General features: G+C 47.9%; 2 protein-coding genes across 5 annotated transcripts in view; one reads left to right on the top strand and one right to left on the bottom strand.

Annotated features, from left to right (window-relative positions):
* The window catches only part of LOC310757229 (uncharacterized protein), a 141,096-nt gene extending 129,425 nt beyond the window's left edge, over positions 1-11,671 (bottom strand). The window contains exon 1 of the mRNA XM_083602507.1: positions 11,528-11,671. The gene's annotated coding sequence lies outside the window, so the exon portion shown is untranslated. The remainder of the gene's footprint in view (positions 1-11,527) is intronic.
* KLHDC8B (kelch domain containing 8B) overlaps positions 1-21,628 on the top strand; it is a 40,962-nt gene extending 19,334 nt beyond the window's left edge. For all 4 annotated transcript variants that reach the window (XM_083602213.1, XM_083602214.1, XM_083602216.1 and 1 more), the window contains exons 4-7: positions 15,536-15,700; positions 16,647-16,871; positions 17,878-17,979; positions 20,372-21,628. In XM_083602213.1, coding sequence (XP_083458339.1) covers positions 15,536-15,700; positions 16,647-16,871; positions 17,878-17,979; positions 20,372-20,568 — 689 coding nt within the window. In that variant the 3' untranslated portion in view covers positions 20,569-21,628. The remainder of the gene's footprint in view (positions 1-15,535; positions 15,701-16,646; positions 16,872-17,877; positions 17,980-20,371) is intronic.
* The last annotated feature ends 1,320 nt before the right edge of the window (positions 21,629-22,948 follow it).

The raw sequence follows: 22,948 nt of genomic DNA, 5'->3' as shown, positions 1-22,948 counted from the left end.
TGCAACAGAAATTTGAACGTTGTTGTTTTTCCTGTCTGCCAGGTTATCTGATATTGCCTTATCTGATTGCCTTTCCCGGTAGTCTGGCCATTCCTTTGAGATGGTGATTACCCATTTCCTGAGACAATGGGAAGGTTCCCTCACCCCCTCCCTCCTTGCAGAGAAAACATTTGGTCAGTTTGGGAGTCAAAATGGTTTCAGGACGGTCTTCCTGTGCTGCTCCAGACATGTGGTCCACATATCTATGTTTGTGCTTGGTTGGTACATTTATGAACATTTAGTATATATATATAAGACCTTAATTTTTTTTATTACAACAGGAAAGCCTTACAAATACCGTTGTTTGTTTGTTTTGTTTCTTATGGCCAAACTATACATTTACACATGACGCGCATTATTCAGCCTGTTTCTCAACCATCACCTTGTAGCTGCTGTTAACATTAGGCTGCAATAAAACAATGGACAGGGTGGTGATATGCTGCGATTGACAGAAGATAATTATCACCAAGGCTACTACCTGTAAACAAACAATAAACATCCCTAAAAATGGCAAAAGTAAGTCTTTCCCAAATAGGTTTTATCTTAAACAATTGCAAACACAGTAAATAAAGAGTTCGCATATCATACAACAGTGGTTCTGCGCTCATTTCTTCTCTTTCCAAAATAGATTTTATCTTGAACAACACAGTAATAATGATTCCATTTGTGATATACCAGTGGTCCAGTGCTCAGAGATCGTTCAGACATTTCGTCGCTAAAGAGCTTAGTCATTGAGCTTTGTAGTAAATAATATACAAGAGAAGACTTGAGTGTAAACGACTTAAAGCAGGTTTAACAAACTGAAGGACATTGTCCTCTTTCTATGCTCCTCCCAATGGAAACATGCAGATGGCAACAGATATACCCCTGTTTTTTTCATATTGTGATATTATCTTGTGAAATTTGCAGCCCCACTAGGCTGTGACACAGGCAGAAATGAGAAGCAGGGCCGCTCCATTGGCTCTGCTGAGAGATTAGCTCCTTTTGACTCAAAACTCCACCTCCCTGAACTGTTTCCATTCCCAGCTGATGATGACAAGAACTTTGAGAATTGATGCCTGAGCTCCATTGCTTTCCTCTTCCCTCCCCATCACCCTTTCTTTCTGTGCCATGTCTTACAGATCATAAGCCCGAGGACAGGGGCTTTATTGTTATTTCTTATTTCTCCGTAAGCAGCTCTTAAGAGTCTTTTCTACTGAAGAGAGGGATAAGAATGCTTTTAAATAAATAAAACGAACATTGCTGGTTTTGATGCAACGCTGCTGAAGGAGCTTGCCAGTTTGATTGGAGACCGGGTGCCGGGAAAGCGGGTGTCTAAACCTCCCCCCCCCCGCACTCCCTCCGCCAAAATTGTTAGATCTTGTTAGCCCTGCGGGGGGCTTGGGCTGTTTCTCCTCTCCTACAGGACTTAACAACAGCTTCAGGAGAGGTAATTTAGATCAGAAAAATAGATGGAACTAGTGTGGAAGGGTTTAATACTCCCTCACCCAGTACTGCTGCTCTGATAAGATTTGGGAGCCTTCCACAGCTGCTGTATAGTTAAATCCCCCACCCCACCCTGAAACAGAAGATCTGCTCATCAATTGCCCACGTAATGTGTAGCTTGGCTCTCACATCCTCCCTTGTAATATGCAGTTAGCAGTTTCTGCAGCTGAAGACGTTGCTTATTAAAAGCTTGACATGCTTAGAATTTTTTAGGGTATATGTTCTCCATTTTCGGAGTCTTTTTTAGTGTACGTGTCAATTTTCTCTCTGTTGTCTTTGGAGCTGGCTGCAGTCCTTTTAGTTCTTTGCTTATCTCTTTCCTCTTCCCTTTCCTTGTTTTCTTTTTTTTTAAACCACCCTAAAGCTTCAGTGTTTCATACAATCAGGAATAGATTCAGAAGCCTTGTCTGATAGGCATGAAGACAATAGTTTCATCACTAAGAATTTTAAGTGTACGTGTTACTTTTCTGGGCCATTTTTGTTTTTGTTTTTTACTCATCTGACGCTAGCAAACATAGCCGCTGATATTTCATGCAATCGCAGAAAGTTTTTTGTCTTTAAAAAACATTTGGCACTTAGTTGTTTTCCACGAGAACCTGAACTCTGTTAATTCATTTATGCCGGACCTCACTTTAAACCACAGTCAAGCCTAAATGTGGTTTAAAGGTGAATTCACAGTGCGCTAATGCATGGAGTATAAACCGTGTCTGCTTTAGCCCTTTCAGCTGCTGCGATACCAGGAAGCTAATCCATGGTTTGTCTTAGCATTCTGTCTCAACCTGGGCTTATGGTTTGTCTCCCTTCCAAGGAAATCATGAGCCTGTAACCAAGGTTTGTTCTTGCGGGGGAGACAAACCTTTACTCCAGATTTGGACAAACCATCGCTTCCACCACATGGGTGATCTATATGTATTCCGCTCCCTCCGCACACAATAAATGGAATAAATAGAGTGGTACCTCAGGTTACATACGCTTCAGGTTACATACGCTTCAGGTTACATACTCCGCTAACCCGGAAATATTACCTTGGGTTAAGAACTTTGCTTCAGAATGAGAACAGTAATCGTGCTCCGGCGGCGTGGCAGCAGCAGGAGGCCCCATTAGCTAAAGTGGTGCTTCAGGTTAAGAACAGTTTCAGGTTAAGTACGGACCTCCGGAACGAATTAAGTACTTAACCTGAGGTACCACTGTAAATAAATAAATTAAATCCCCAGTATCTCTAGGTAAGGTAAGGCTAGAGATGTCTCCAGTGTGGTGTAGTGGTTAAGAGCGGTAGTCTCGTAATCTGGGGAACCGGGTTCGCGTCTCCGCTCCTCCATGTGCAGCTGCTGGGTGACCTTGAGCCAGTCACACTTCTCTGAAGTCTCTCAGCCCCACTCACCTCACATAGTGTTTGTTGTGGGGGAGGAAGGGAAAGGAGAATGTTAGCCGCTTGGAGACTCCTGAAGGGGAGTGAAAGGCGGGATATCAAATCCAAGCTCTTCTTTCTTGAAACCCAGGAGAGCTGCTGCCATTCACTGTACCCAATGCAGAGATAGTTGGACTGGAAGTTTGACTCTTTACAAGGCGGCTTCCCGATTTATTTATTTTCTGCTCGAAACATAGCTTCAAGCTGGGGAGGGGAAGTGGCTTCATGATTGCCACAAAGGCCAGCCAATTAGCACCCTAAGTGCTTAAAGGAGCTCAAGGTTTCTTACATGGTACCCCCGCTCCTCATTTAATCCCCACCACAACCCTGTGACGTAGGTAAAGCTGAGAGTTCGTGACAGGCGCAAGGTCACCTTGAGAGCTTCACTGGTATAGCATGAGACTCTCGATCTCAGGGTTGGGGATTCGAGCCCCACGTTGGGCAAAAGATTCTTGCACTGCAGGGAGTTGGGCTCTATGATCCTCATGGCCCCTTCAGACTCAACAATGGCCAAGTGAAGATTTGAACCCAGGACCTGGTCCAACACTCTTGACCACGACACCACCACTGTTTGGGAATGTGGGAAACTTTTGTACCTGCTCCACACACTGAGCTATTGGCACTGCAGTTAAAGGTAAAGGTAAAGGTACCCCTGCCCGTACGGGCCAGTCGTGTCCGACTCTAGGGTTGTGTGCTCATCTCACTTAAGAGGCCGGGAGCCAGCGCTGTCCGGAGACACTTCCGGGTCACGTGGCCAGCGTGACGAAGCTGCTCTGGCGAGCCAGCACCAGCGCAGCACACGGAAATGCCGTTTACCTTCCCGCTATAAAGCGGTACCTATTTATCTACTTGTACTTAGGGGTACTTTCGAACTGCTAGGTGGGCAGGAGCTGGGACCGAACGACGGGAGCTCACCCCGCCGCGGGGATTCGAACCGCCGACCATACGATCGGCAAGTCCTAGGCACTGAGGTTTTACCCACAGCGCCACCCGCGTCCCTGGCACTGCAGTTGGATGTGACCAAATATTTGTGGCCGTAAGATCCATTTTAAAAAGAAAGTTTGTAAATATGTTGTCCAGGCTGTCTCTTGCTTCAAAATGTGAGCGCAAACTTGATACCCTTTAAGATAAAATTATTGCTCGTTGAAATTATACAAGCGACACAGAAAAGCATAAAGCGCTGATGCCTTTCATCACTGCTTGGCTTGGGTGCAATTTCCAGGCGAGATCAAAACGTGCCGCTCTGTCCGCTGGCTTTTGTTCATTGCGTATCGCAGGAGTTCAAAGAGGCACCCAGTAGCTTAAGTGTCAATTGGAATCGGGGCAACTTCAGCCGAGCTGCATTTCCATTATGCAGGTACCGGATGTGATCCAGGAGGGAAGGAGGGAGTGGATCTGGTCAGCTGCTAAGCTCGCTGAGTGACCCTGAGCCCATCGCTGCTTCTCAACCTCACGGCATTGTTGCGAGGATAAACTAGGAAGGAGAAGCATGTGTGTCCAGGGAAATTTATGACCACCATGGCCTTAAAAACTATTCTTGCCCATATTTGGGTGGTTTTTGTGGTTGTTATGTTCAAGAACCATTCTCCCCTCCCCGCGCTACCATATTGCAAAACATTAAAATAGATTTCACTGCCGTTTTAAATCCGTAGCGATTTTCAGTTGATTACAGTTGCAGCTGGGAAGCCAATATCATGTGCAACACTGACTCCTACCCTTGAAATTAAAACCATGTCCAAACACTTGTTAAAATATTCAAAAAAGCTTTTATTTGCAGAGCATATAGCTAAAGAGGAATACAGTGGTACGAGTCAGTTGGGCAGGGGGTATACCTGTAATCTCAGTGGGCCAGATTCAACTAATGAGCCCTGCTAGCGGAAGCCAGTACAAGGACCTCTGCTAGCACAACAAGCTCCTCTCCTCCCTCCTCTCCTCCCACTGACCCCACCCCAAATTGGCTTGGAGAAAAGGGGGTCCAGGGGAACCCACCAGATCAGCACGCTGGGGGAGGATAGGGCACATCATTGCCTCTGGCAGGTTGAAATGTTTGAGCTGATGGAATGGTTGAATCCTCCCAATCTGTTTATTTTGATTATTTCTAACTCACTTGTTGTTGTGTGAACAGAGCGAGGAGCAGCATTAAAACACAAAGGGCAATATTTCATTTAAATGCAAATGCCAAAGTAAAAGCAGACAGTATACTAAGTACACCAGCCAAGTCAGGGCTAACACTTTAGTCAAATGCATGAGCTGAATAGCCACGTTTTTGAGACTCTGAAGAGCGGGGGATTCCTAAACTTGTCACTTTCCTTCGCAGCGAGTGAAAAACAAACTTTTTTGGTTATCAGAACCCTCTCCCCCCAACTCCAAACATCTCTGAGCAAGATCAAGAACAGCCCTTTTCTCAGAGCTGCTTGGTGCAGGAGGAGAGGGGGAGAGCTTGTTCCTACTGCTGGCGCTGCTCAGAGAAGCCTAGCCTTATGGAGGAGAGGGGGAGAGCTTGTTCCTAGTGCTGGCACTGCTCAGAGAAGCCTAGCCTTACGAAGTTGAAAGGGACCTTGGAGGTCATCTCTGGAGGTCATTGTTAGGAAGGGCCATGGTGGCTCAGTGGAAAAGCATCTGCCTTGCATGCAGACGGCCCCAGGTTGAATCCCTGGTGTCTCCAGGTAAGGCTGGGGATCCTACAGAGCTGCTGCCACTCAACATAGACAATACAGTCATACCTCGGGTTACGGACGCTTCAGGTTGCGTTTTTTCAGGTTACGGACTGCTGAAACCTGGAAGTACTGGAATGGGTTACTTCCTGGTTTCGGCAGTCACGCATGCGCAGAAGCGCTAAATCACACTTTGCACATGCGCAGAAGTGCTGAATTGCAACATGCGCAGACGCGGGTTGCGAATGCTGAGGGTTGCGAACATGCATCCCGCATGGATCACGTTCGAAACCTGAGCATCCACTGTACTGAGTTAGATGAACCAGTGTTGCACTCCTGACACCATCATCATCATTTTACAGTGGTACCTCGGGGTACAGATGCTTCAGGTTACAGACTCCGCTAACCCAGAAATAGTGCCTCAGGTTAAGAACTTTGCTTCAGGATGAGAACTGAAATCGTGCTCCAGCAGCACAGCGGGAGGCCCCATTAGCTAAAGTGGTGCTTCAGGTTAAGAACAGTTTCAGGTTAAGAACAGACCTCCAGAATGAATTAAGTTCTTAACCCGAGGTTTATTGTTGTTGTTGTTTAGTTGTTTAGTCGTGTCCGACTCTTCGTGACCCCATGGACCAGAGCACGCCAGGCACTTCTGTCTTCCATTGTCTCCCGCAGTTTGGTCAGACTCATGTTTGTAGCTTCGAGAACACTGTCCAACCATCTCGTCCTCTGTCGTCCCCTTCTCCTTGTGCCCTCCATCTTTCCCAACATCAGGGTCTTTTCCAGGGAGTCTTCTCTTCTCATGAGGTGGCCAAAGTATTGGAGCCTCAGCTTCACGATCTGTCCTTCCAGTGAGCACTCAGGGCTAATTTCCTTTAGAATGGATGCGTTTGATCTTCTTGCAGTCCGTGGGACTCTCAAGAGTCTCCTCCAGCACCATAATTCAAAAGCATCAATTCTTCGGTGATCAGCCTTCTTTATGGTTCAGCTCTCACTTCCATACATCACTACTGGGAAAACCATGGCTTTAACTATATGGACCTTTGTTGGCAAGGTGATGTCTCTGCTTTTTAAGATGCTGTCTAGGTTTGCCATTGCCTTTCTCCCAAGGAGCAGGCGTCTTTTAATTTCGTGACTCCTGTCACCATCTGCAGTGATCATGGAGCCCAAGAAAGTAAAATCTCTCACTGCCTCCATTTCTTCCCCTTCTATTTGCCAGGAGGTGATGGGACCAGTGGCCATGATCTTCGTTTTTTTGATGTTGAGCTTCAGACCATATTTTGCTCTCTCCTCTTTCACCCTCAATAAAAGGTTCTTTAATTCCTCCTCACTTTCTGCCATCAAGATTGTGTCATCTGCATATCTGAGGTTGTTGATATTTCTTCCGGCAATCTTAATTCCGGCTTGGGATTCATCCAGCCCAGCCTTTCGCATGATGAATTCTGCATATAAGTTAAATAAGCAGGGAGACAAAATACAGCCTTGCCGTACTCCTTTCCCAATTTTGAACCAATCAGTTGTTCCACATCCAGTTCTAACTGTAGCTTCTTGTCCCACATAGAGATTTCTCAGGAGAAAGATGAGGTGATCAGGCACTCCCATTTCTTTTACTTGCCATAGTTTGCTGTGGTTGACATAGTCAAAGGCTTTTGCATAGTCAATGAAGCAAAAGTAGATGTCTTTCTGGAACTCTCTAGCTTTCTCCATAATCCAGCGCAAGTTTGCAATTTGGTCTCTGGTTCCTCTGCCCCTTCGAAATCCAGCTTGCACTTCTGGGAGTTCTTGGTCCACATACTGCTTAAGCCTGCCTTGTAGAATTTTAAGCATAACCTTGCTAGCGTGTGAAATGAGTGCAATTGTGCGGTAGTAGACTGATCTTCTCCAATCCTCTGGCCACTGCTGAGTTTTCCAAACTTGCTGGCATATTGAGTGTAGCACCTTAACAGCATCATCTTTTAAAATTTTAAGTAGTTCAGCTGGAATGCCATCACTTCCACTGGCCTTGTTATTTGCAGTGCTTTCTAAGGCCCATTTGACTTCACTCTCCAGGATGTCTGGCTCAAGGTCAGCAACCACACTACCTAGGGTGTACGAGCCATCCATATCTTTCTGGTATAATTCCTCTGTGCTCATTTAAGAAGGCCTTCTTGTCTTGCCTTCTGACCTGAGGGGCTCATCTTCCAGCGTCATAACTTTTATATGCCTTTTGTCTTTGTCCATGGAGTTTTCTTGGCAGGGATACTGGAGTGGCTTGCCGGTTCCTGCTCCAGGTGGATCACGTTTGGTCAAAACTCTCCACTATGACCTGTCCATCTTGGGTGGCCCTGCACGGCATAGCTCATAGCTTCTCTGAGTTATTCAAGCCCCTTCGCCACAGCAAGGCAGTGATCCATGAAGGGGAATATCCTGCCTACTTTTCACTAAATCCAAAGTGGCTAACAAGCCGCAATATGAAAAAAATATTTCAAAATATAAAACAAACCCCAAATCAAACCCCGTCAGAAAAAAACCAATAAAACAAATCAAAAAGCCACAACAACAACAATAATAATGGTAAAAGTATATGTGTGTGTTCGACTGATAGCAAAGCACCTGAGAGGGTAAAATATGTGGTGGGTCTTCTGGGAATGAAAACACAGGTGAAATGTTAAGATCCACTGCGGGGCAGGACCTTTTTTATTAGAACAAACATACATGTTGGAAAATGGCGAGTAAAAGCTTTATTTTGCAACTCGTTGGTGTGCCCTATTTGCCACACTGCGATTTGAGAATTTTTCTAAGAGAGAATCATGGTTTCCTCTGGTTTGTTTGTTTTTAGTGTGTCTTAGAAAATACAGGATAACGATATCTTGGCTACTTAGGCCCTAAGGTGGTTGAACTCCACCCCACCCCCCACCCCCGCTTTCTGAACTCAGTACTGATTTCTGCAAAGAGCTACGCTTGCTCCCAAGGTAGCAAGCATTGCTCTGTTTCAGCTTCACTGCATAGAAAAACATACTGTAGGCCATTTGCTCCATATACAAAAATGGGTGATGGGTTTCCCCAGATTTTGAATGGTTGAGGAACTCTTCTAACGTTCTGCAGAAAGCTGAACTCATTCATACATTCACTTAAAGAGGATTCCGAATGGCTGGGTGCTGGGTAATACCGGAGGTGACAGAGAGGAAGGGAGAGGTCTACTCTGTGCTGCGTGCAGTGTACTTTTTATCACAAACAACTGCATTCTGCAACCACCATGCAAATTTGCTTAATCTGCCCAGGAAGTTGCCTTAAGTGGCTGGGGAAACCCAGCCAGATGGGCAGAGTATTATTATTATTATTATTATTATTATTATTATTATTTATACCCCGCCCATCTGGCTGGGTTTCCCCAGCCACTCTGGGTGGCTTTCAACAAAGTATTAAAATACAGTAGTCTGTTAAACATTAAAAGCTTCCCTAAAGAGGGCTGCCTTCAGATGTCTTCTAAAAGTCGGGTAGTTGTTGTTCTCTTCGACATCTGGTGGGAGGGTGTTCCACAGGGCGGGTGCCACTACCAAGAAGGCCCTCTGCCTGGTTCCCTGTAACTTGGCTTCTCGCAGTGAGGGAACCGCCAGAAGGCCTTTGGCGTTGGACCTCAGAGTCCGGGTAGAACAATGTGGGTGGAGACGCTCCTTCCGGTATTAAGTCAGGCACTTTGTCTCTCTTGCTCAGGCAGTGGCTTTCCAGGGCCTTGGGCGCAATCTTTTCCTGTCACCTACTACCAGATTCTTTAAACTGGAGATGCCAGGGATTGAGGCTGCGCCATTCTGCATTCAGGGCATGTGTTTTAGCATGGCGCTCTGAAGCATAAATTTGCTTTTGTTCCTCAAGAAGAGAAGGCAAGGCAGTTTGCAGGCCGCAAAAGTCCTGGTCTTTGGCCTCTGGAAAATCCTCTTCTGGCCTGCCCCCTCCAACATATTCCCTGTTGGCTTTTGAGATTTCTCCATTATTTTGCCGCCGCCGCCCCCATATATACAGTGGTACCTCAAGTTAAGTACTTAATTCGTTCCAGAGGTCCGTTCTTAACCTGAAACTGTTCTTAACCTGAAGCACCACTTTAGCTAATGGGGCCTCCTGCTGCCGCCGCGTCGCCGGAACCCAATTTCTGTTCTTATCCTGAAGCAAAGTTCTTAACATGAAGCACTATTTCTGGGTTAGCGGAGTCTGTAACCTGAAGCGTATGTAACCTGAAGCGTATGTAACCCGAGGTACCACTGTACATAGACGAAAGAGAGTCAGTGTGAGGTAGTGTCTAGAGTCTCAGACCAGAACCATGAAGCTCACTGGGAGACCCTGAGCTAGTCACTGTCAGCCAGCTCCACCTCGCAGGGTTGTTATGCAAATAAAGACGGGGGGAAGGAAAAAAATTGAGGGTGACATTAAAATGCAAAGTAAAATGTAAAGAGGTAATATTATTGAAGTCTTTTTCAAAAGCAATATACTGGCTCCTTGAAAAACGAAAGCAAAGGTGCCCTGATTTTTAGCGCACTGCTCCAAGCAAGCTTATTCAACTATGTGCAATAACTTGCTGTTGCAAAACAGCCATTGCACACTTTGCCACATCCCTGCTGTTGATGTGCACACGGCACCTAGCAGCTGGAGAAGTCACCCCAACTCTTAACAGCAGAAATGAGAAAGCCACAGCTTTCGATGCGAAGGTGAAATAATCGTAAACCCAATTTTTTAAAAGACATGAATACAACTGGTCATATCAGCCCTAAGGTGCTCAGACAAACTATTCACCAACCCAACCAACATTTTAAGTGGAGATGCCGAAAATTAAACTTGGGACCTTTATATATGCAAAGCAGGTGCTCTTCCATTGATCTGTGGCTCCCCAACATGGGACGGCGCATTGATTTTATTCAGTCCATTTAATAATTTTTACATTACAGCCAGACAGTACATGTCTATCGATCTCAACTTCACAGAGTTAACAATTCAAAAACTCTAATGGCCTGAATGCTGTATCCTTAATTGTCTAGAATTTAATTACTCTGGACATGCCTTTTAATCTTTCTTTCATATTTGGGTTCCATTTTCCTTCACCAGCAGGTCACAGAACAGGTTACAAGAATTTAAAACTCAGTATTCTGTGACTGCCATCTGTTTTAACTGTTTTCAATCCTGAATTTTAAATTCTCGTAACTCGCCCTGGGACCTGCTTGGCGAAAGGGTGGGCAACAAATTTACTAATAGCAGCAAGTTATTAGTAAATTACTGTGATGATAACAACAATATTGAATCCGTTAAAGCGAATCGCAGTCCAAGGAATAAGATAGGTCCTAGAAACACACATATCAAGGGTTAAAGGCCCGGTTAAAGCAGGTTGTTTTTAGCATTGGCTGCAAACTGTATATGTAGTTGAAGCTGCTGGGGGCAACTCTGTGTTGAAGGAGTTCCACAGATTTTACCTTTGAGCAGTAAGCTACGTTCCAGCCACGCAAAAGCCAGAGGTTTCTTTCCACACATGCACTCGCAAGCAAGCAAGCAAGCAAGCAAGCAAGAAGCATCGTTGCCATTTGATGGCCTATTTCAGCCAGGCAAAGACATTTGAGGAAGAGGCAAGGAAGGACATATGAGAGGTGCTGAGGCCTAGGGAGCAGGTGAGGTTTGTGGAGAGGGCCTAGAGGATTGCACCCAGACCCCGGGCCTAAAGTTTCCTCATCCCGTCTAATAATAATGATAATTTATTTTTTATACCCCACCAACCTAGCAGGGTTTCCCCAGCCACTTTGGGTGACTCCCAGCTGAATATTAAAAATGCGATAAAACACGGTACATTAAAAACTTCCCTAACCAGGACTGCTTCAGATGTCTTCTAAAAGTCAGATAGTTGTTTATTTCCTTGACATCTGATGGGAGGGCGTTCCACAGGGCAGGCGCCACTACCGAGAAGGCCCTCTGCCTGGTTCCCTGTAACTTCTCGCAGTGAGGGAACCGCCATAAGGCCCTTGGCGCTGGACCTCAGTGTCCGGGCTGAACGATGGGGGTGGAGACGCTCCTTCAGGTATACAGTGGTACCTCAGGTTACAGACGCTTCAGGTTACAGACTCCGCTAACCCAGAAATACCTCAGGTTAAGAACTTTGCTTCAGGATGAGAACAGAAATCGTGTGGTGGTGGCGCAGCGGCAGCGGGAGGCCCCATTAGCTAAAGTGGTGCTTCAGGTTAAGAACAGTTTCAGGTTAAGAATGGACCTCCGGAACAAATTAAGTTTGTTACCAGAGGTCCCACTGTACTGGGCCAAGGCTGTTTACTTAGGGCTTTAAAGGTCAGCACCAACACTTTGAATTGTGCTCGGAAACGTACTGTTCCCAGGCCTCTACTGGGATCTGGGACAAGAAGATTGTACCCTTTTGGTCACCATCACCTCTCCCAGCCGCACTTTGATCTCGCCAGTCCTGCGCACTGGGGGTTGGGGAGGAATGCAGGAAGAGAGAGAGAACGAGTGCATATCTGCAAGAAATATGACGGTCCCTACATAATTGATTCTCCTGCAGTCCCCCCAATCTCAGATTTGGAGAGGGGCGTGTCTCTGAGTCTGCTGTCTGCAGAATGGTGGGCAGGCTACACGGGAAGCAGAACTTGGCAGCATGGCTGGGTTGCCATGGCGTCTCCAGGGATACAACGCGGCGAGTATAATTCAATGTGATTGCCTGGGATCCCTGCGATGTTCGTTGCTGATCACGTTGGGAAGCAGGTGGGGGCGTCGTTTGGGGAAGGGCAGGTCCTGGGGGGCCTGCCAGAGGGCAGTGTCTTGGTGGCATAGCTGTCAACTTTCCCCCTTTTTTAAGGGAAATTCCCTTATTCCGAATAGGATTCCTCACAAGAAAAGGGAAAAGTTGACAGCTATGCTTGGTGGAGGTGGGAAGATGGAAGTACAAGATAAAGGACTCGTCTTGCTCAGTGTGAGAAATGGAGTCAGAGGGTTAGGGAGCCTCTTCCCCCAGGGGGTCACTTGGGCAGCTAGTGTCTTGATTTCCCCATGAATACAGTGGTACCTCAGGTTACATACACTTCAGGTTACATAAGCTTCAGGTTACATACGCCACTAACCCAGAAATAGTGCTTCAGCTTAAGAACTTTGCTTCAGGTTGAGAACAGAAATCGTGCTCCGGAGGCATGGCGGCAGCAGGAGGCCCCAGTAGCTAAAGTGGTGCTTCAGGTTAAGAACAGTTTCAGGTTAAGTACGGGCCTCCAGAATGAATTAAGTACTTAACCCGAGGTACCACTGTACTTCCCCACCTTCCGAATGGGCAGTGGAAGCCTTAAAAGGTGAATGCCATGGGAGACGGATTAGAATCAACTTGAGCTCTCAGGGAGGGAGGAAAAATAAATATCGAGCTACGCTTGATAGTGAGTGCAGCAGTGTCAACTTATTCCCACACCCCTTATTTTAATTATTTTCACCCAGAAACTTCTCATCTTGTAGGCCTTTTTCCTAACCTTGGCTCACATCTATCTCTCCCCCTCCCCCCCGATTGTCAGCTTTTACTGACAAATCCTAAGGGCTGCTTCCAGCTTCCCCTTCGTTCCCAATCCAGTTACACTCCAGAACGTGAATCACTACACCAGATTAGATGGGGGTCAAGTTCCCCCAGCTTTATTGCTGGAAATAAATCCGCTCAAAACCTTGGGTTAAATTGGTAGGTTTGCCACAAACTCCGGGATCATTTTGAAGCAGGGATCTGTAATAAGTGACAAGGAGAAGCCGCTACTTTTGTTTACCGATTTACCTGGGCCATGGAGCTCACCAAATCCTCTGGAGGGCTATTAAATACTTTTTTTCTTTTTTAAAAGTAACTTAGCTGAAAGGTCAAAGGCGTTAAATGTGCGGTGAGGGGAGCCCATTAAAAGGTCTGGTTTATTTCAGCAAAGGGATAGATGTATGATTCAACATGAATGAAGTGCAATCAAAGAAAAAAACACTGTATTAACATAATATGAGTCCTGCTGGATCAGGCCTATCTCACAGTGACTGACCAGATAGGTGCCCATTAGAAACCCGCAAGCAGGACATGAATGCAACAGCGCTTGGTTTTGCAAGAGAAAAAGAAGAGGGCAGATGCCGGAGACAGAACTTCATTATCTTTGACAGCTCTGTATCAGATGGGATTGGGGAGCTGCAGCTTATTGCGGAGAGGTGAGAGAAAAGTTCTGCGTGTCAGAATTCCTGCTTCTGCAGCAGTCTTCTTCCTCCATTCCATCTGATCGCCTTAGAGGGGGAGAACGATGGGAACCAGGCAGAGGGCCTTCTCGGTAGTGGCACCCACCCTGTGGAACGCCCTCCCACCAGATGTCAAAGAGAAGAACAACTACCTGACTTTTAGAAGACATCTGAAGGCATCCCTGTTTAGGGAAGCTTTTAATGTTTAACAGACCACTGTATTTTAATACTTCGTTGGAAGCTGCCCAGAGTGGCTGGGGAAACCCAGCCCGATGGACAGGGTATAAATAAATTATTATTATTATTAGTAGTAGTAGTAGTAGTAGTAGTAGTATTAGTATTAACCTATAGCAGGGATGTGGCCATGAGTGGAGCCAGGATTTTTGTTGGGGGGTGGCAGGACTTTGTGGGGGGCAGGACTTTTGTTGGGGGGACAGAACCAAAGTGATTGGTCAATTAATTATTTGTATTGCCCTACTTGATCGGGGGGGGGGGCAAGCTGCTCCCTCTTGCTGCTCCCATATTGGCCCTCCAGATACTGCTGAACTACAGCTCCCTCATCCCAACCACTGCCATGAGCATCTCCACCCCCATCGTTCAGCCCGGATCCTGAGGTCCAGCTCCGAGGGCCTTCTGGCGGTTCCCTCACTGCGAGAAGTTACAGGCAACCAAGCAGAGGGCCTTCTTGGTAGTGGCACTCGCCCTGTGGAACGCCCTCCCACCAGATGTCAAGGAAATAAACAACTATCTGACTTTTAGAAGACATCTGAAGGCAGACCTGTTTAGGGAAGTTTTTAATGTTTGATGTTTTATTTTGTTTAATATTATGTTGGGAGCTGCCCAGAGTGGCTGGGAAAACCCAGCCAGTTGGGCGGGGTATAAATAATAAATTATATTATTATTAGACTAATGAGATTTTGGAGAAGGGGTGTAGGTTCCCCACTCTTGACCTGTGGCATGGGTTGCCAACACACACAGAATTTAAAATATATGCATATATTTATAACCCTCTTTTTGAACAAATCCCAGAGCAAGGTGCAACATAAAATAAAACAGTATACTCAGGTTAGCCCTTTCATGCACGCAAGTGTGAGTAGGTAGCTGTATATTGCAACAATTTTTTACTTCAAAACTCCCTTAAGATGCTAACGTTCGAAAAAGCACAAGTAGTTCCAGCTTGTTCTGATGCATTCTCTGTTTTTGACTATTCATAACATGGTTATAGTTAAAATATATTATGGTAAAACATATATGGCGCATTGCTGTGGCATGCAACGGCAGCCTCGGTGAATTTGTCCGACTGTCCATTAAAGGCATCCACGTCCCTGAGCTTTAAGACAGTTTACTAAGAAGTGTGCTGCAATGCCGCAGGTCTCACACAGCACTCGAAAGACCTGACTGGCTCTCTGGACCTTGTGCGACACCTTTGCTTTAAGATTTGGATATCCTTCAGCCTCTGCTAGTCACGTTTTGAATTTCACAGAGTCCTTATTTTAGTGCAGGTGTGGGGACACTGCCCATCAGCCGCAGCAAGCACGGCCAATACCTGGAGGGCCAAAGGTATTGTTTCAGTGCCCTGTAATTTATTCTACACTTCTCACTCTCGTGTTCTGGGTTGGTTACTGTCGGAAGCTAGATTACACACGGCAGTGACTATTTTTATGACCTTGTTATGTTGTCTGCTGCCTGACGTACACTCACTGCTTTTTTTTAACGTCGTCTGCCAGCCTCCGTCACCTGCCTATTCCTTCTTCATTTCCAGATGGTGTCGTCTACGCTCTAGGCGGGATGGGTGCAGATACCTCTCCACAAGCTCTGGTGAGAATGTATGACCCGGCAAAGGATCACTGGCAGCCCCTGCCTTCGATGCCCACCCCCTGCTATGGGGCCTCCACTTTCTTGCACGGGAGCAAGATCTACGTGATGGGTAAGAAGTAAGGAAGCAATGCTTAGTTGACTAATCGGCTAGATGGGCGAACTAAAACCATTATAATCAGCTCGCAGATCCCGAGAAGGACAAAAGCCAGAGTTGAGAGTGGGAGGGATGTGGCTTAGATAAAAAAGCAGCAAGGAGAGAGAGACAGAGAGAGACAGAGAGACAGAGACCTACTGGATCTTTACTCAAATCTGGAGCTGTGGCTATGGGAGAAGCAATAGCCTTTTGGGATATTGAGGCTGTGAACCCCGCCAAAGTAGGCTCAAGTTGTTATACAGTGGTACCTCAGGTTACATACACTTCAGGTTACATACGCTTCAGGTTACAGACTCCGCTAACCCAGAAATATTACCTCGGGTTAAGAACTTTGCTTCAGGATGAGAACAAAAATCATTCTCCAGCGGTGCGGCAGCAGCAGGAGGCCCCATTAGTTAAAGTGGTGCTTCAGGTTAAGAACAGTTTCAGGTTAAGAACGGACCTCCGCAACGAATTAAGTACTTAACACGAGGTACCACTGTACAGGTGACTCTCCTACTTACAAGGTAATGTTCCAGGCCCCCGCACGCATAAACAGAGTTGCGTAAAGTGGGGAGCACCCTCTAAACGCCCTCTCTGCTGCTCTCTCTTCAATCCATACCAAAAATACTCCATCCAAAAATATCCACGACTAGAATTGAAGCTCTGAGGCCAGCAGGAGTTTGCAGGAAACACAGGAAAGCAGGAAAGCACATCAGCTGTTAGGTAGAGAGGCTGAGTAACCCCGCTTAGCTGAAAAGTAACCCCTCTTGAATCCGACAGAACTGACATCCGAGTAGACATGGTGTGGGTTGCACTGTTAGTCCCCAGGCCTTTCTCACTGCACCAGAATCCTCAGCCACTGACTTTGGAACCAATACGGGTGGCTGAGCTAGTATTTTGGCGTTTCCTTTTCCCACAGGAGGAAGGCAAGGCAAGCTGCCCGTAACGGCCTTTGAAGCCCTGGATCTGGAAGTGAGGAGCTGGACCCGCTACCCGAGTGTGCCCAGCCGGCGTGCCTTTGCCAGCTGTGCCATGTTGGATGGCTGCTTTTTCAGCCTGGGAGGGCTGCAGCAGCCGGGACCCCACAACTTCTACTCCCGGCCCCACTTTGTCAACACTGTGGAGATGTTTGACTTGGAGGAGGGTGAGCTGGAGTCATGTTGTGCCTGTTTGAAGGAAAGTGGGTTTAACGCAGAGACTGCAGTGGATTGACAGTGACTCTTGCCTGAAAGTGATGGCACAACAGCCTTAAGCAACTCAGCAACTCCTTGTGCTTCAGCCCTAGTCACACTTTCACTTCCCAGGCAATACCATATAAGACAGCCTTCTTGAACTCTGGTCCTCTCCATGTTGTTGGTCTGCAGCTCCCATCACCCCTGGCTGAAAATATCTTTGCAATAGACTTCCCTTTGTATGAAGGCTAAGATGGCTGAAGATGATGGGAACTGCAGGTCAATAACATCTGGGCACCAAAGGCTGATGAGCTCTGACATAAGGCCTTCCTTGGCTATCATCCAGCATCACATTTCACCACAGAGTGAGTGAAGACAGGGAACTGAGCTCCCTGAGATTAACTGCCCCTGCTTAAGATGGGTGAATGGGACACTGGTGGCGCTGTGGGTTAAACCACAGAGCCTAGGACTTGTCGATCAGAAGGTCGGCGGTTTGAATCCCCGCAACGATGTGCCCTTCTGTTGCTCGGTCCCTGCTCCTGCCAACCTAGCAGTTCGAAAGCATGTCACAGTGCAAGTAGATAAATAGGTACCACTCCGGAGGGAAGGTAAACGGCATTTCCATGCGCTGCTCTGGTTCGCCAGAAGCGGCTTAGTCATGCTGGCCACATGACCCGGAAGCTGTATGCCGGCTCCCTCGGCCAATAAAGCGAGATGAGCACCACAACCCCAGAGTCGGCCACGACTGGACCTAATGGTCAGGGGTCCCTTTACCTTTACTTTAAGATGGGTGGATAAGGATTGCGAGTCATCTCTTGTCCATGTCAAGAGAGGTAAATACCCAAATTATAGCCCTTTAGTCAAGATCCATCTTGGCATTCATAGGTTCTTGGCCAACTGAGTTGTCCTCCCCTTTAGTCTTAGTTCCTCTCCCTCCACAGTGAGCTGAGTTCTTCCTCTCCGCCATCTCCCATCCAGGGTCCTGGAATCGACTGAGCCGTGCCATCCGCATGAGGGACAAGAGGGCTGACTTTGTGGCTGGACGCTTGGGTGGCCGCGTGGTAGCAGCAGGGGGGCTTGGTAAGTGTGGCAGATGGGCCACTTCTGTGCTCTTGAGGTGTGCGAAAGATGGAGATGCACAATAACTTGTCCCAAGCTGGGGGTATGTTGGATTGCATGTGAGATCAAGCCCCTGGGCTTGAGGGCTTGTTGGATGGAATGCAACTCCTTAAAACAAGTAGACCTGCACCATCTCTTCCAAGTGTGTCATCTTCCCTTACCTGCTGAGAGACATGGATCTGATTTGTGAAATTGCTCCTTTCTGCCTCATTGTTTGGGTCTCTCTCTGCGTTCCTGTTCTGGATTAGCCTGCAACAGTCCCTGATTCTATGCACTATGAAAAGATAAGAACAGCCTGATGGAGCCGGCCAGTGTCCTATCTAATACAGCTTCCTGTTCTCACAGTGACCAATCATATGCATTTTGGAATCAGTCACTCAGAAGCAGGACTTGAGTGCAATACTTGTGATTCCCAGCAATTAGCATTCAGAGGTTTACCGCTTCCACCAACCAGGGGAGCTATAGAAATGGCTTCCCCTGCATCTGGCAACCAGGGTATTGACTCTGTTTCTGAACACCAAGGCTAATACAGTTCTCGTACAAGTACATCGGTGTGCACAGGCTTTTCAGGTATTCCCTCCCCTGCAAGCTACCATTTTGGCAGCAGTTGGCCCAACCCATTTCACATACCGTGGTTAGCCATAAGCCACAGCTCACCGGGAACAAACAGCACACAAGTGATAGAGCACACCACATGAGCGCTGGTTCACATGTCACACTAAGCCAAGGCTTGTGGTTGGTTGCTCTTTGTTCCAGGCCAGGCAGGGCAAAATGGGAACAATGTGAGCAGTTGAGTTTGGCTTACTGTGATGTGCGAACTAGCCCATTACATGAACAGGAATTTAGCTGTCCCTAAACACAGGATAGAGGGACGCGGGTGGCGCTATGGGTTAAACCACAGAGCCTAGGACTTGCTGATCAGAAGGTTGGCGGTTTGAATCCCCGCACCGGGGTGAGCTCCCGTTGCTCGGTCCCTGCTCCTGCCAACCTAGCAGTTCGAAAGCACGTCAAAGTGCAAGTAGATAAATAGGTACCGCTCCGGCGGGAAGGTAAACAGCGTTTCTGTGCGCTGCTCTGGTTCACCAGAAGCAGCTTAGTCATGCTGGCCACATGACCTGGAAGCTGTACACCGGCTCCCTCGGCCAATAAAGCGAGATGAGCGCCGCAACCCCAGAGTCGGCCACGACTGGACCTAATGGTCAGGGGTCCCTTTACCTTTACCTTAAACACAGGATAACTGCCTTTTGGTTGATAGAATCAAAGTGAGGGAGAAGGTGGCAGTTTTCCATTTTTGCAATTTGTGTCAGGAACACATATCTAGAACCAAACGCCTTTGGAAGGATGTGTTGGGGGGCCATGTTGCTACCTAACATGAATGAGTGGGACAGGCATTACAGCAGGAGAAAATACAGGGGGGTTGAGCCTTCCCTTCCTTCTGCACTGAATCTTGTAGGTCTTTCCTTTGCATTGTTGCAGTTTGCTCCTCCACCTCCACCTCTTGCACAAACTATTAGGGCAGCCACTGATTCACTCATCTTCTAAGATACAGGTAAGTTTTGCATGCCATTTTCTCAGTGGAAATATATGCTGCACGATGCCTTAGGGTCTGTTTCAAGGATGGGAAATACTGCCTTCCAGATGTTGTTGGACTACAAATCCTATCATCCCTTGACAATGGGCCATGCTGGCTGGAGACACCATTGGGAGGGCCAAAGATTCCCCATCTCTGGGCTAAATGCTTTGCTACATGTCACTGAGACTGAGCATGGGGAGAGAGTGCCTTTAGCGACCTCTGTTTTCTGCAGAAACCTCCTCTTTCTGTCAACTTTCTTGCCTTTCTTAAACACTACCCTAGATGTCCTCACAAAACACAATAATAAAGAAGGCATAAAAGTTAAACTGCAAAACTCCAACAAGGTTGTCTTTGAAATGAATGAGAGTTAGAGGCAGCAATTACCTGAAAATGTGCCATCTGAATGCTTTCAGCATTGGGTCTCTGGCTTTCATTCACACCCTCTCGGTGTAGCTGGCAGTCCTGGGATGCTGGCAAAGTGGCCTGCTGTGAGAAAGCATGCCAGGATCCGCTTGCACTGTTTCGGGCGTCAGTTTGGGTTCCAAATCCCTGCCTTTCATAAACATCCCCTTGGCCTGTAAACGAAACCTTTCGTTCCTGCTGCAGCAGGATGTGCCATTGCTGTTCATGGGAGATGCTTGCCTTGGAGCTTGGCTCAGCCGTAGTGTACTCTTGTACTAGTGAAATCAGTAGATATGCCAGATTTTTTATTTTTTGCAATTGCTGACACCAACTACCGCTTGGCTCATGGATCCGCCTCTCTCTCTACCCCCTTTGCAGGGAACCAGTCAAGTGCTCTTGGATCTGTGGAAGGATTTAACTTGGCGAGGAAGAAATGGGAGCCCTTGCCGCCCATGCCCACCGGCCGCTGCTCCTGTTCCAGCTTGGAGGCTGCCAACCTGCTCTTTGTGATTGGAGGGGTGGCCCAGGGTCCCAGCAGCGCCGTGGAGGCCCTGTGCCTTCAGGAAGGCGTCTGAGCGATGCTTGCCGGTAGAGAGATTTCTTCTGCCAATACAAGCCAAGAGGACTAAAGTGCCTGACGATGAGGGTGACGGGACATGCGTACAAGGGAGCAGGGAGGAGAGCATGTGCTCCGTTGCCGGCGCGGCGCCCTGCAGCAGCGACCTTTCCCTTTGCTGTTCTCCAAGTAGCTCATTTCATCTTTGCAAAGCATAGAGTAGTAGCTCAGAGACTGGGGCAGCCCTGCGCTGTCAGCAGGGCACAGGCGAAGCGCCTTCGCAGTGCACCCAGCCAGCCGAAGCAAGATCTACTACTTTCTCAGTGCCACAGCAGGCGCAGAAGGTCTCCTGCATCCCAGCCATGGCTTCTTCATTGCGCGTAGCCTTCCGACTCCAAAGGAACATGGAGAGAATATGGGCTGCGCCGTGCTCAGGTTGAAGCGGCGGAGCGATGGCCAACCGGAACGCTCCATTCAGCACCCTCCCCTTTCATTGTCTGTCCCGCTGTTGAACTTTAGATTGTAAGCTCTCTGGGGCACAGGCCTCCCCTCCCCTTTCCTCCCTCTTTGCTTATGCTACTCCGTAAACTCGCCATGTATAACGGATATCGGTAGTGCTATATTGGCAGCTCACGTTCTACTGCACCGCTGTTAAGGCTGCCGGTAAAAGGGCGGGCGATGAGCCTGGGAGACTAACGCAGCAGTGAAGCAGCCATACAGCCCAAGACACAGCTCCACCTGCATTCTTGCCATGCTCATTGGGCTGCATGGATCTGGCCCTTAACTCCGAAGGACAGCAAGGGTTCCTCAGCAGGCTCTGGGGAGGAGCGGCGGAAGGTGCAGGCACTAAGCGGAGCAGGCACTCCAGTGTTTCTGCTTTTGAGTTGCCGTTGCTATCCTTGCGCTGATGTCTTTTACGCTGCACAGCTGAGTTGACTCCAGGAAGGCTGGGTGCAGCCACGACACCCTCTTGTGTGTTCCTAACTTGGTCTGTGTCTCATGTAGCACATAAGGTGCCCTCTAGCCCAGTGCCTAGGAGGTGGTGTAGCACCTCATGCCAATAAAACCGGTGGATTTTTTCTCTCTCTCCTGGTTTTCTGTCTCCTAAAAATGGGTCTTGTCTGAGATGTGCTCCATGTGCCTAAGCTGCTGTCTACACTTAACTCTCAGCTGCTGCTGCTGTTGGTGGTGGTAAGCAGTCATTGTAAGATCAATTGCTAGCAGGTCGTCAAGCATCGACATAGGTGAGAGGGAGAAAGAGTGCCAACAGGCAGATTTAAAGCTCATGTTGGACAAAGTTGTTAAGGCCCAACAGCAGCTTTACTTCTCCCCAGTCCTCACAATCTGTCAGATGCAGCTCAGCACTCAAACGCAGAGAGGAGCAGGAAGTTTAATTCTTCATTCAAGAAAACAGCAAACAACGCAAAGAAGCCTCAAGGCAGGGCCAGCTTCCATAGCACAATTGCCAGGACTGTTTCCCACTTCCCCCTAAGATCCCCTCCTCTTCCGGAGGTTGCCCACGTTGGCGTACACTAAGGCAAGAGCGAACTCTTGCTCATTGTTCAGCCACATGCATGTTCTTGGAGAAAGGGGCGGGGGGGGGGAGAGTCGAATTAGCAAGCTCCTGAGAAGCTTCATGTGCTGAGTCTGAACTGCCTTCTGCCCTTGGCTCTTCCCTCTCGCTCATGCCTGTTGCTTTTTTTTTTTAAAGCAGCCAACCATTCCTTCATTTTCTGACCTGTCCTCAGTGTCCCACCACTATTACCGGTGCCCTGAACCTTCCTCCTCTGAGGCTTCCCTAGGGGGTTCGCCAGCTGGTGCCTCCTGCCGCTTCTCGTCATCCAGCCAGTCTCCTCCTCTAACCGGACATTGTCCAAGCAGCCTCAAACTGTAGCGGCCCACCTGCAATCTCTGTTCAGCCCTGTTCATTGTCCTGTGTGACCTTGGAGACAAGTGGGAAGGGGAGCTTGTCACAGCAGGAGAGTCATACTTCTGGGATTCTCCTGCAGCCTCTTGCCCTCCCCGCCTCTGCTTCAGCCTCTGTGTCTAAGCTGCTCCCTGTCACAGGCTCTCCTTGCTCACTAAAGCCTGTTACTTCTTCAGCATCTAACCAGTCCCCCCTCCGCCCACACCTTCTACCTCTGATCTCTCTTCAGTGTTCCCCACCAATCCCCGGGCTCTGAGCCTTCCCCCTCTGGGGCTCCCGTGTTTGCTGCCTATTCGTCCCTACAGAACAACCCTTTGTGCTTAGTCTTGAAAACAAAACAGTAGAATTAAACAAGCATACCTCCGCACAACTCTTCTGACCGGCAAAACAACTCCGTGGCCAAAATCAAGAGTTTTGTGGCAAAAGGTTACCTGGCAGAGGGGAAATAAAGGGCATGCAAAACCCGTAGCAC

The sequence above is a fragment of the Podarcis filfolensis genome, assembly GCF_964270895.1.
Source record: "Podarcis filfolensis genome assembly, chromosome: 2".
Lineage (NCBI taxonomy): Eukaryota > Metazoa > Chordata > Lepidosauria > Squamata > Lacertidae > Podarcis > Podarcis filfolensis.
Note: the sequence above shows the minus strand (reverse complement) of the source record. Positions and strands in the feature narration are given on the sequence as shown.